We start from the raw sequence: 12,762 nt of genomic DNA on the forward strand, positions 1-12,762 counted from the left end.
GAAACCAAGTGTTGCCGGGCTTCAATGAGCAACACGTTTAATCTAATGTCCTGTAAAACTTAGAAAAGTATCGGTTGAACTTTTGGAGCCGACTGTTTTCATGCAGCTCACCTCAGACGGACGGATACCACTTACTCAAATGCATATTATGAATATTTAATAAAAGAGATTAAGCGATTTCTTCATACACATTTGGACTGCAGTGTGCCAAATGAGTAGATAAAAAAAAGCTTCTTCCATATAATAAATGTAATCTGATAGCACACAGTAAAAGCAAAGGAAACGTGAAAAAAATATGTCTCGAAGGTTTATAAGTGAAGAATATAAAAAAGAGAGATAGTTACAATGCGCATGTCCTTGCAGTGCAGCTTGGTGAACCAGGTGTTGTACGCAATGGATGCCACGATCACCGCCAAGTCCCTGAAATGGACACACACACACACACACACACACACACACACACACACACGAGATAAAATGCAAATCTTTAAATTAGCAAACTCCATCTGCTCCAAACCATTTGATGTCATTGATCCATAAATCCGCATTATCGTGGGCCAAACTTTTTTCTTTGCTCGCCCGTTTAGTAGAAAGCAGTTCATCACTGTGACAGAGAGTACACTATGTGGGCAGGGCCGCTTTCTGAAAGACGACTGACACTGCAGCCCTGCTGAGGAGGCACAGAAAACAACAACAAACAAAAAGAAAGATGTGAAACCAATGCCTGGGTCAGTGGATTACTCAATGAAGCCCTCGTTTCATCCCAGCTACAGACCTCGAACACAGCTACATCCACTGCTGCACAAACAGACACGCAGCCCACAGACCAGCCCGTGTGTTTGTGAGGGGAGAGCGGGAGAGAGGGTAGAGAGAAAGAGGAAGTTTTAGAATCCTCCAAGGTCCAACTAAAGACACACTGCTGCTACACCTGCTGTACATCATCTGACAAACAAGCAGCAGCACAGAGAGATGGGGGGGCGGGGGGGGGGGAGAGAGAATAAGCCCAGAGAGACGAAGAAAAGAGGATAGCGAGACGGAGGGGAAACACCGACAGGAAGAGGAAGTGTAACCGAGCCGCGGTGGGTCCTGGTGCCAACAACTGCAGTAGCCAGGACATTACAGTAGATCTCAGAGGAGTAAAACGGCTGCAGGCTGCGTTCCTGTTCCAGGACCATGCCAGCCATCAGACCGGTCCGCTCTGACTGACTGCTGCCCAGTGTGAGTGTGTGTGTGTGTGCAGATGATGCACACGTCAAGATTCATCACCAACACCAGCTGTTGATTGGCCTTTTGACAGCGGGACATGTAGCTCGACCTCTACGTCTCACTCAGTCATGCAGCGCGTTGGTGTTTATGCGTCGTCTTGTACTCGTACACGAGGGCGTGTCGGCCGCAGCAGCTCAATCTGACGATGTCTTCCATTTAGGTTTGGGAGTGGAATCGAATGTTGAAGACTAAAACTACAACTGAAGGGACAGTTAGCCTGCATTGTCCAAAACGTAAAAGAATCCGCCGACCAGGACCCTCAGGCCTCATTCACACAACATCACGCGTGGCTGTCGGCGGTTATTTGATTGGATCAAAATTCCAGGTGTGATTCAAATTCTGTCAACAGCATGCGGCCCCAGATCTACGACCACACAAACTGCCTGCTCATGTGTGAACATGTCGACCTGAGCAGACACCCAAAGGGTGTAAATGGGGTCCGTAATTATCCCAATGCGTCCCTGGAGCAAACCGTTTAGGCTCCAGCAGTTATTACAGCCCACAATATGTTCTTAGACCTCACCAGGAGATGATCTTAGACCTCACCAGGAGATGATCTTAGACCTCACCAGGAGATGATATTAGACCTTCACCAGTAGATGATCTTAGACCTCACCAGTAGATGTTCTTAGACCTCACCAGGAGATGATCTTAGACCTCACCAGGAGATGTTCTTAGACCTCACCAGTAGATGTTCTTAGACCTCACCAGGAGATGATCTTAGACCTCACCAGGAGATGATCTTAGACCTCACCAGGAGATGATCTTAGACCTCACCAGGAGATGATCTTAGACCTCACCAGGAGATGATCTTAGACCTCACCAGGAGATGATCTTAGACCTCACCAGGAGATGATCTTAGACCTCACCAGGAGATGACCTTAGACCTCACCAGGAGATGACCTTAGGCCTCACCAGGAGATGATCTTAGACCTCACCAGGAGAAGATCTTAGACCTCACCAGGAGATGATCTTAGACCTCACCAGGAGATGATCTTAGACCTCACCAGGAGATGATCTTAGACCTCACCAGGACTGGGGTTAAGATAGAGAGTTTCTCCTGAGATGGAAAAGATCACGGGGTCCCTGACTGCATATGTGCTCAGACTATCAAACGGCAATAAGCCCATTCGATGATTTAACAGTGTGAGGGTAAAGCTGGTCCACAATAAACAGGGTTCCTCCTGACTGCTCAGTAAATATCATGGCTATGTGCTCATTCAATTTCATACTTCTTGTGAATCATTTTGTTGTTGGAGTGATAAAGAGACAAATGTTCTGAGGCTGGGGAGGGGGGGGGTCATTAATATTTAAAACGGACCTCTGGAGTTTGAAGCGCAGCGATACGCTGTATGGTAACAAATCAATGCCGCAGTCTAACCCCGTACAGGCCGGTGACTCAGGTCCCGTACCAGCGACAGCTGAGGCGGACGGCAGCAGTGAGCTGTGGAGCTGCGGTCCTGCTTCAGTGACGGGAAGAACTAACCAGACAGAGAGTTGGACGCTGCATCCAGACTTGCTAGCGAGTAAGCGTGTGTGTGTGTGTGTGTTTGGAGGGACTGTCAATACCAAGAGGTGCCCCAACACACACACAGTGTCTCCTCTGCAACATGGTCTCATCCTGCAGTGGGCCAGACAGAACCATTCGACAGGCAGAGTTTGTTTGTGAGTAAGCGTGTGTGTGTGTGTGTGTTTGTGGCTAAAGGACATCATGAGAAGTCAAGAGGAGGATCAGGTGTGTGTGCCCTCTCTGATGGTGAGCGGAGGGCTTCTCCCCGAGCAGGTCACTCTTCACAGTAAGTGAGGCACATATGGTTCACCTCTTTGTACTTCCCCGTGGCTCTGCCCGCATTTCAGACTTTGGAATTCTGCTTTTGCGTTTCTACCTCCAGTCCACACCTGGGCCAGAGAGTCGCTGCACACAATGCTTGGCTTCTGTTTGAACCTACCTGAGGTTTGACTTTTTTGTGTTACTCTGTTATGATGAAATGCCTATTTTTACAATATTTTTAATCTATTCTTTTCTTGAATGACGGTGTATCATCACGTCTTTGAGTTAAACTTGTGCACTTATTCTTTACAGAAATGTGTATGAGAATGCCAGCGGACCAATTTCTGTTGAAAATACTCGATCTTTAATTATGCTGCTTTGATTTGAAATTCTTCATTAGCAAAACATTTGTTGTTAAAGGGGGTAGCATGACAATTACTGGTCTATAAATATCTTAACATTAACATGACTAAACTAATTAGCTTTCGAACCAGTTTGACCTGATGGTGGCATGGATGAAAAGTCAGGACATCATCAAATTTATTTTTACAATTCATTCTGAGGGGAACATGAATGCGTGGACCAAATTGCAATTCCTCCAATAGTTATTAAAACATTTCACTGAAAACCAGAAATGTCAACCTTGCAGTGGCGCAAGAGGAGAAGTCACAGAATCAACAAAGTACTGTGCAGTCCTCGGGGTTAATCCTCTGGGGACCATGAGTGTCTCACATTGAATGGCAATCCATCCAGTAGTTTTAGAGAAATGTATAATTCTGGCATGGCTAAAAACTCAACTCCATTGGTAAACTGAGTTAAGATCTCGTGACTGTAAATGATTTGTAATATTTGTATTCCCATCAAACCATAAAAGTATCTTTGGCGCCCTGTATGGAAGCGTCTGCTTTCCACACTATCTATTCTCATATGTCACCCATCTGTATTTCTGAATTCAATTTTGTGGTAAATCAAGCCGCCTGCTTCATCCTTTCCTCTGAAAACAGACTGGATTGATTGATTTTTCATGCTACAGATGTCTGTGAATCCATATACTGCGGTCAGGGAGTGAAAGTGGACTGAAAATAGCCCGGAGCCTGTCCCAACCTCTAAATCAGTAAGTCGGCACATCTGGAGGTCAATGTGTCTAAAATGAAACACAATTAGCTCAGCCTTGTGTTGCTCACTTCATGCCTCTGCGCTTCCATCACTTGTGTGTTCTTGGCTGTCTCGCTTCATTTGTCATCTTATGTTTTTTTTCCCTTATGGCCTTTTCCACTACTGCTGCTCTTCGCTCCTCATAAAGTTGCAGCTGCAACAAGAGGAATGTAAACACTGTGAGGCTTGTGTTGTGATGTGGGAAGTCAAATGTAGTAAGGCTTTCAAGCAGGCTGCTCATTTGTTATTTGCCCCTTAAAATAAATGAGTCATGTTCATGTGAGGCCTGATTTTATTTTTTAAACAGACAGTTAGCGTTTAGTGATGACTCTTCGTTCAAACACACCAACTGAGCTGCCGCACTGACCTTCTTGCTTCGCGTGCAAAGCGCACATTATCATCCACCCCCAAAGATTAAAAGGTGGACCGGGATATTAAGCTTGAGTGAGACCCTGCAGGAGAGGGACAGATGGGCGAGGGAACGAACAAACGTTTGTTCATTTGTTTCGTCCATCTGTCCCTCTCACAGTTGATCAGGGTTTGACATAAGTGGGAGGAATGATGCATCCCACCACCACACTGGCATTTTCAAATTACATTCACAATGTCCCAATTAAGTTAAAGAGCTTATCGATGGTGCTGAGAGAAAATGACAGATAGTTGTATTGCTATTGTCAGTACTAGAAAGTCACTCAGCACATTTACTCAAGTACTGTACATTTTGAGATACTTTTACTTTAATGTATACTTGTACTCCACTACATTCAGGAGGGACATGGTGCCCTTTTTACTTCACATTTATTTAACAGCTGTTAGTTTTTGGCTTAACATTGTTCATACTCATGGGATCAAATTCAACTACCCATCTCAACCAACTACAACATTTAAGTACACCTTAATACATCAGTGTTATAATGATCCAATAATACAATATTTTCACACTGACGGTGGCCATTGTGAACATTCTGTGTGCTATACTTTTGATATTTAAAGCACATTTTCTTTCCTCTTTACATTCTTCTTAATGTACAACTTTGATTTTGAACAGAGTCGTTTTATAGAATGTTGTTGTTTTGACTCGGAGGACCAGTGTTTATTCTTTCTCTTCTATTCTTCAGTGTAATTGAATCTGAAAATAGAAATCTGTTGTGTTTTTGTTGGCTTAGAATAAGCCCTTTTTATCTTTAAAGGGAGTGGGTCCTCTTCACGGAGCAGGCCAACATGTTTCTACAGTAGCCTAGAATGGACAAACCACTCACTGGCTCTCTATGGGACCATTTGAGTTTTCGCATCGGCAGCCGTAGTTCTCCTGCACTCTTGGCAATCTGGAGAAGTTTCAATTGTTTGCAATCTGCAACGTCACCACTAGATGCCGCCAACGTTTTTGAATGAAGTGGCGGAGTAAACTAATTATCTACCTAAACCCTAGGGATTCCTAGGGATACAGCCTCGCTGTTTACTCTTCCCTCTCTCAACACTGCGTCAGCATTGTACGAGGTTACATCCTACTGCTGCTGATTCACATTGTAAGTGTTCAACTGGCGAAACACGGTGTGGCTGTTACTGTGAAGCAGCCACAAGAAACGGTCAAACATTTAAGAAAACATGCATTTGCTTCTTTGTTGTGAATTTAGATATCAACCTCATATGCCTGCACATTAAGTACAGAGCTGAAGTCTGTTAGCCTAGCTTAGCATAAAGACTGAAAGGTGGGGGAAACAGCTAGCCAGGTTCTGACCAAAGCTAAACAGAAATACATCAACCAAGAACTCTAAAGCTCACTTATTAACATGTTATCTAATTTCCCGTGAACATTTTGCACTAATTATCGGTCAAATGGAAACAGAAACCATGCTAGTTTCATTGGTACGATCGCAATTCATTTATTCCAAACAATTGCTGAACAACATTTTAGTCAGTGCACAGCACAGACCTTGGAGGCAATTCTCAACAATTTAACAAAAGCACTCGAAACGTTGTCTCTATATTTAAAAAGAATCAGTAGCATTCCACATTCGATCCTCTCTTAACTCCAGCGGCTTACTGCTGCACACACAGCGACCCATTCTGTCATCTCACGTTCTGGAAAACAGCAAATAATGGTATTCTACAAAGTTTCTAAAATGACATCTTGGCTCATGTAACTTGTGCAGTTTAAGCTAAATGTGTCAAAGTAAAAATCGCATCATGTCTGAGAGTTGAGACTTTTGAAATGCCTGCATGTCTCAAGGTAGACAACTCCCAGGGTGTTTTAAAGAGCCTTTGGTTTAATCTGTCAAAGTGTTGTGGTGTGTTTAGTTCAGGATGTTCCACAGGGAGAGTGGCCCAATCGATCCGTGAAACCGGACGTCGATATAAAATCAGTTATTCAGAGAAACCTTCCCAAATGTCAGCGCGCAGGTCGCCGAATCATTTCTCGCACAGCAAATAAATGGCTTGTTTACTCCTGGCGATAAGTGGCTTGTTTACTTGCGGGGGCTTTGGGCTCTGGTCAACCGCCTGCCCCTCCACCAAAGACTTCACCGTCTTCCTCCGCGAGAACTAGTCTGTGTGTGTTGTTTATCCACCTGGTGCCATGAACCCGCCGAGCTCAGCTGCCTTGTTTGTGTCGTGACGCAGTCGACTTGCCGATGCCACCGAGTGTTTGTTGATGTCACCCGAGAGAGAAGCAGGGGGGGGAGGGACTAGAGTTGTCGGGTCTGAATCATCAGGCTTGTCAATCACAGCTGGAGGGGCCATTATAAGCTCCGAATTACAGTTGATTCGGGCCCCATCGAGCTGCAACTATCATGAGCATGAATAATACATGGGGGTTTGTTGATTGAAATTACTTTTCAGAATTATGGTGACTCTGCGTGTCTCTCTACACTCCTGAGTTTGTCTTGCTCTCACAGTTGGTAGTTCTCTTCACCTCTAAATATCCTTTTGCTCGATTACTCCTTTGCTGTCTCATCTGCTCACTGCTGCTCCGGTCTCATCTCATTTGTAATTTATCACATTCATTCTCTCCCCTTGACCCCTCTATCACCTTCCCCGCATTCACTCCCCTCACCCATCCTTTCCCTTTTCATCCCACAATCCTACATCTCTTGATCCATTTTTTTTCTTTTTACACCAACTAGAGCCTCGCCTTTACCATGCCTGCCATAGTCAACCTCCTTTTCAACGTCGTCTCCACCAACACCACCATCTCCTTCACCGTGGTGCTGCCCATGGTCAGCCTGGTCTCTCTTCTGGTGGGGGTCGGGGGTCACCTCCTGCTGTGGCTGGTGCTGATGAGGAACCCCCGCAGTCGCTCCAAGCCGAGCTCCGTCCTGCTCCTCAACCTCAGCCTGGCGGACCTGGGCGCCCTGCTCACCCTGCCATGCGTCCTTCTGAGTGCTTATTTCCAGGACTGGCAGCTGGGCGGTGGGACCTGCGTCCTCCTGGGGTTCATGACCTCGGTGACGGTGGGAGGGGAAATCTTCAGCCTGGCGGCGTTGTCGGTGCTGAGGTATCGCATCGTTGCGCCGGGGACGAGAGCGCCTGCCAGCCTGACACAAGTGTGAGTATGTGTGTCTTAAAAAATATCATGAATTGAACTTATTGTCAACGCATTCTGTAAAACCCATAAAATCAACAATGCATTGTTCCTGTTTAAAAAAAATATATATTAAAGAAAAAAATTTGAGCTTTTCAAATTCAACACTTAAGCTTTAATGATTCTAACGACAGAAATGAGATTGTAACACAATAAACAAGACGTCACTTCAGTGATCCTCTCTTCTAGTCGGTTGTCGGCAGCATAAGAATAATTTCTTAACTACAACCCAGAGGCAGTAAAGCTTAAATCAAATATGCCAACAAACAGCAGAGCCATTAGCATATATCACAGGTCAGTGCAGACATTAAAGATCAACGCTATAATAAATTGTTGGCTCCCATTAAATCACAATGTTACTATCCTTCCCATCAGACCCAGGTCTATGTTTTCTTGCAGAGTTGACCAATATGTACTCGCACAGACGTGATCCTCCTGCACAACAAATAAGCCTCTGCTCTGCTCCTCCTCCTCCACAGGTCATGCACGGTTGTAGCCATTTGGCTGTTCTCAGTAACCATGGCATTGCCCAAAGTCACCTACATCAACTTTGATGGGGGCTGCACGTGGGCAGTGGGCCGCCACGAGTGGCTGTCCTTCCTGGTTCCCGCTTTCCTGGTTTATTACGTGGCCCCTCTCCTCTGCATCGCCGTCAACTGTGGCCTCATCATCTCTCACCTCCACGGCTGCAGGAGCACTCTGGCCGCCGACCGGCGCAACAAGAAGGCCACCGCTCTGCTGACCGCTTCAACGCTGGTGTTTGCCATTAGCTGGCTGCCGTACTATGCACTTGAGTTTGTCAACGTTATGTCCCCTTTCGTAAGCTCGGCTGCCTCTCCCGTCGGTACGCTGGGGCGTGAGCTATCTTCCACTTCAAGGGTGTCCCTGCTGTGGGAGGTGGCGTCCCTGGCGGCCATTTTGCTGGTGTGCCTGGCTCCGTGCTGGAACCCGCCGCTCTACTTCCTGTTGTCGCGTCCGGCCGTGCGTCAGCTCCGGGCTCTGCTACCTTCCTTCGTTGATAAGCACTTGGGAAAAAACCCTGTGCAGCGCTGGCGTATTGCTCCTGCTCCTCCCATTAGCCTGTCACACCCTCAGCCTCCCGCACACTCACGTACTCACCAAACTGCGACACACAGGCTGACTCAGTAAAGTTAGTACGCACACGGCTCACTCACATATTCCCGTGACATACTATTCATATTTCCCATCACCAAAAACCTTAGACTGTGTATAAGAAGTGGACGTGGATATCGTGACGTCACCCATCGCTTTGTGGACTGACATTTTGAAGCCATGAGTTCAGCGTTTTGGCCGTCGCCATCTTGGATTTTGGCCGTCGCCTTCCTGTTTTTTTGTAACTAGTGAGCGGATGTGACCATATTTGGACTGCGGAGGAGCGATGTAAAGACGCCTTATACGTCTGTGGTGGCGAAGGCGACCTCTTAATCATAAGGTAACCCTGCCCTAAAATGGACCATCATTTGCTCAATGAACATCATGCTGTATTAAAGGAGAATTAAAACGAGTGCTTGAGACCATAAACTCATGTGTACAATGTTTACTGAGGGAATAAATCAAGTGAGAAATAGTCATTTCCCCTTAGACTTCGATCCAATCTGACTTCTTTTTGCAACCGGAGGAGTCGCCCCCTGATGGCCAGTACAGAGAATGCAAGTTGAAGGCAGTTCCGCATTGGCTTCACTTTACAGAACCGGAGGTTGCCGCCTGCAAGAAACACTGTACGTCCCAACGCATGAGTCACAACATGCTTTGTATACAGACGCTATTGTGTTTGTTTGGATGCTTGTGCAGTCATAGCCACATGCTCTTTCCTGGTGCAAGATTACCGTGAATGTGAAAAAGGCTCTGGGCCAACAGTGTGTGAGCCCCTCAGATAGACAGCAAAGTATCATAAACAGAATGCATTAATGTGCCATAAAAACACAAGGTTTATATTGGAACATCGCACTGCCAGAGTCACTCAGCAACTCACCGTCCAGGCGGTACGAGGCTCGCAGAGGAGGAGAGCCTCCACTTTAAAACGACTGAAGAGAGAATTTTAAAGGAAATTTACAAACAAGTTCCTGTCAATATGAAAGCACACACATCAACCATTTCCAAATCCAGGTCACTGAACTTAAACGGACGTCCCAGCGTGGGACCTGAACCTGCGATCAACAGCCTTTTTCAGAGACTGAAGGACGTCTGCTGAGCCCACATTGGCTGACAGAAACCATCCAAGCAAACATAAATCAAATCCCCCATGGAGCTTTTAAACAACTATCCCCAAAGTGCAATAAAAAGAGCATCTGACAAGTATGACATATATATAGCACGGCCACTATATGAAAAGAGCAGTGGCCGTTCCGGGGGAGCCTCCGCAGGACGTCGTTACATTGCATCTATAGTTAGATTGCGACAAGCGATGCGACCGTATAAACCTATTACTAAGCTGTCTGGCAGAACAAAACACTGAGGACAGGCAGAGGGCCATGCCCGCCTCCCTGTAAAGCTCTTGGTTGCAACATCATCTAAATTCAATGTAATCTGAATAACCTTGTGAAAAGGGGGGGGGCCTCTTTGACTTGTTGGAAGCGCGAATAGAAGCGGTCTTGTTTTGCTCTGAGCTTGAATGCGGAGAAATGCCTTTTAAATCTGGGATTTGACACAAAGGATCACATCAGAACATCAGCAAAGTACTGCTTACTCAGCAGTCCATCTGCTTTAATATTACAATGTAAAGGCATGACCTGCTCGTGCTTTGTTTGACGAATCGGCTGAGGAGAAGTAATTGTTTAATTATTTTTTTTTTTTAAAGCTTATTCATATTGAGGGATGTGAAGCAATGATTTCAATTCATTGTCAATGTGGACTCACTTGAGCTAAAGATGGAAATTGCTTGATTTAAAAAAAAAATCTGAAACATGCGGAAATGCGCTTATTCGCTTTCTTGCTGAGAGAGAGATAAGAAGATCGACATCGCTCTCACGTCCGTCTGCTAAATATGAAGACTGTAGAATGTAGACTGTTAGCTTAGCTTAGCATAAAAACTGGAACCAGGGGGAAACAGCTAGCCTGACTCTTTTAGTTCACCAATTAACTCGTTGTATATTGTTTGTTTAATCCTTAAAAGGAAAAATTTGAAATGTTAGAACAACAGATTGCAGTCTTATGTGCCAGACTTTCTCTTGGCAGTGACTTCCTGGAGTCTCCGTTGTTCAGTGTATCGATATAGTGGAACACCTGTTTAAGTAATAGTCATCAAAGACCGCTATGCACCACAGTCATCCTTCATTTTTTCATTTCATTGGATGACAAAAAGTAATTCACTTCAAGAGAATGGCAGGCAGGTGACTGTGATAAAGCATCTTCTCTGGCCTTGCGGTGGCCATCTTGTTGACTGCTATAAATTGCACCTCTGTTGCCTCTTGACCTCTTGACCTCATCTCCCTGACCGCACAGCTGCACATCCTGATGTCGCAGGGTTTCCTTTGGGAAGGAGCAGGCATGCTTTTAGCGTCGATACCGTCTCGGTGGCTAATGAGAGCACTTATCTCCGTGATGTGTCTGCGCTGTGATCCTCTCGCACAGTGCACGGCACCAGCGCGCTCTGATGTCCTGATGAGACTTAATGAAGTCTGCAGATCAGTGGAAGCATAAAAAACACAAGCCACGCTCAGCATGGCCCATAGAGGGGATCCTTGCCGTTTCCATCACAGTGTGTTCACTGAGCCCCTCACTTGTCTGCAGGCCTGTTGTAGTTTTTGAAAAAACACAGCGAGATCAGCCAGCCTGCAAAGTGAGACAGGGTGGCCTTCTCCTCACACAGATGGCCATTTCGGAGAGGTATTGATTCTTTGACTGTGACACCATGAGCGAATCCTCACCCCTTAATGGCCTGCAAAGGATGTCAGGTCATTCACTGTCATTGAACACTGTTTAGATCCCACAGGGAGGATCTGTTTAACACAAAGAGCTTGAGTTGAGGAGTGATTCACAAACGAGCCTTCGACTATCCTTGCGATGTGCCAAATTGGAAACAAATATATATATATATATATATATAAATATATATATATATATATATATATATATATAAATATATATATATATATATATATATATATGTATATATATATATATATACATATATATATATATACATATATATATACATATATATATGTATATATATACATACATATATATATATATATATATATATGGATGTATATATATATATATAAATATATTTATGTATGTATATATATACATATATATATGTATTTATGTATGTATATATATATATGTATATATATACATATATATATGTATATATATATATGGATGTATATATATACATATATATATGTTCAAAAACGGAATTATATATATAATTAAATTGCCCTTGCATCATTATCTTAACTTAACACCTAGTAATGGTAATTTGAGGAATTTAAAATTCGAGGTATTTTTCTTGAAAAGGCCACAATGTAAACCTTTAACATGCTAACTGTTAAATAACTGCTGGAGGATGCCACATGGGGGCAGCGCAACAAGAATACGTAATTGAATTACCTTGTGAAGTTGTTATGGCGAATGTGTTATAACAGTTATTCATACATTCAGAAGATACAGAGCAACATTTGCATGTGACCAAATAAAAGAAAGGTTCGACTTTTACTTGCTTTGTACACAGTGGTGCAACGTCAGCAATTATTTGGAGCATCATGTCTGTCCACCTCATGAATGTAGGTCCAATATTCAGCTATTTGAGCTCTGTTTTGGTCTCCACCAACATCAGCGTCCTGCTAAATGCTCCACTCTGTTTGCTGCCTCATCGCAAACTTTCTCTGTCTGCTTTTGGTGCTGGGGAGCTCGCCATTCCATCGACTGTAAATATATCAATATTGCGTAGTTTAGCTTCAAACACTACATTTTAAGAGTTGAACATTTATGAAAAACTTCATAGTTATTAATTATATGTAGC

General features: G+C 44.4%; 1 protein-coding gene across 1 annotated transcript; it reads left to right on the forward strand.

The window, feature by feature from the left end:
• Positions 1-7,329: 7,329 nt before the first annotated feature.
• Positions 7,330-11,386, forward strand: LOC306789140 (somatostatin receptor type 5; the record flags this gene model as incomplete). Its single annotated transcript, XM_079284948.1, has 3 exons — positions 7,330-7,736; positions 8,252-8,883; positions 11,364-11,386. The coding sequence occupies 3 exons, from the start codon at positions 7,330-7,332 to the stop codon at positions 11,384-11,386; spliced, it is 1,062 nt and encodes a 353-aa protein (XP_079141074.1).
• Positions 11,387-12,762: the final 1,376 nt, after the last annotated feature.

The sequence above is a fragment of the Melanostigma gelatinosum genome (genome assembly GCF_949748355.1).
Source record: "Melanostigma gelatinosum genome assembly, chromosome: 15".
Classification (NCBI taxonomy): domain Eukaryota; kingdom Metazoa; phylum Chordata; class Actinopteri; order Perciformes; family Zoarcidae; genus Melanostigma; species Melanostigma gelatinosum.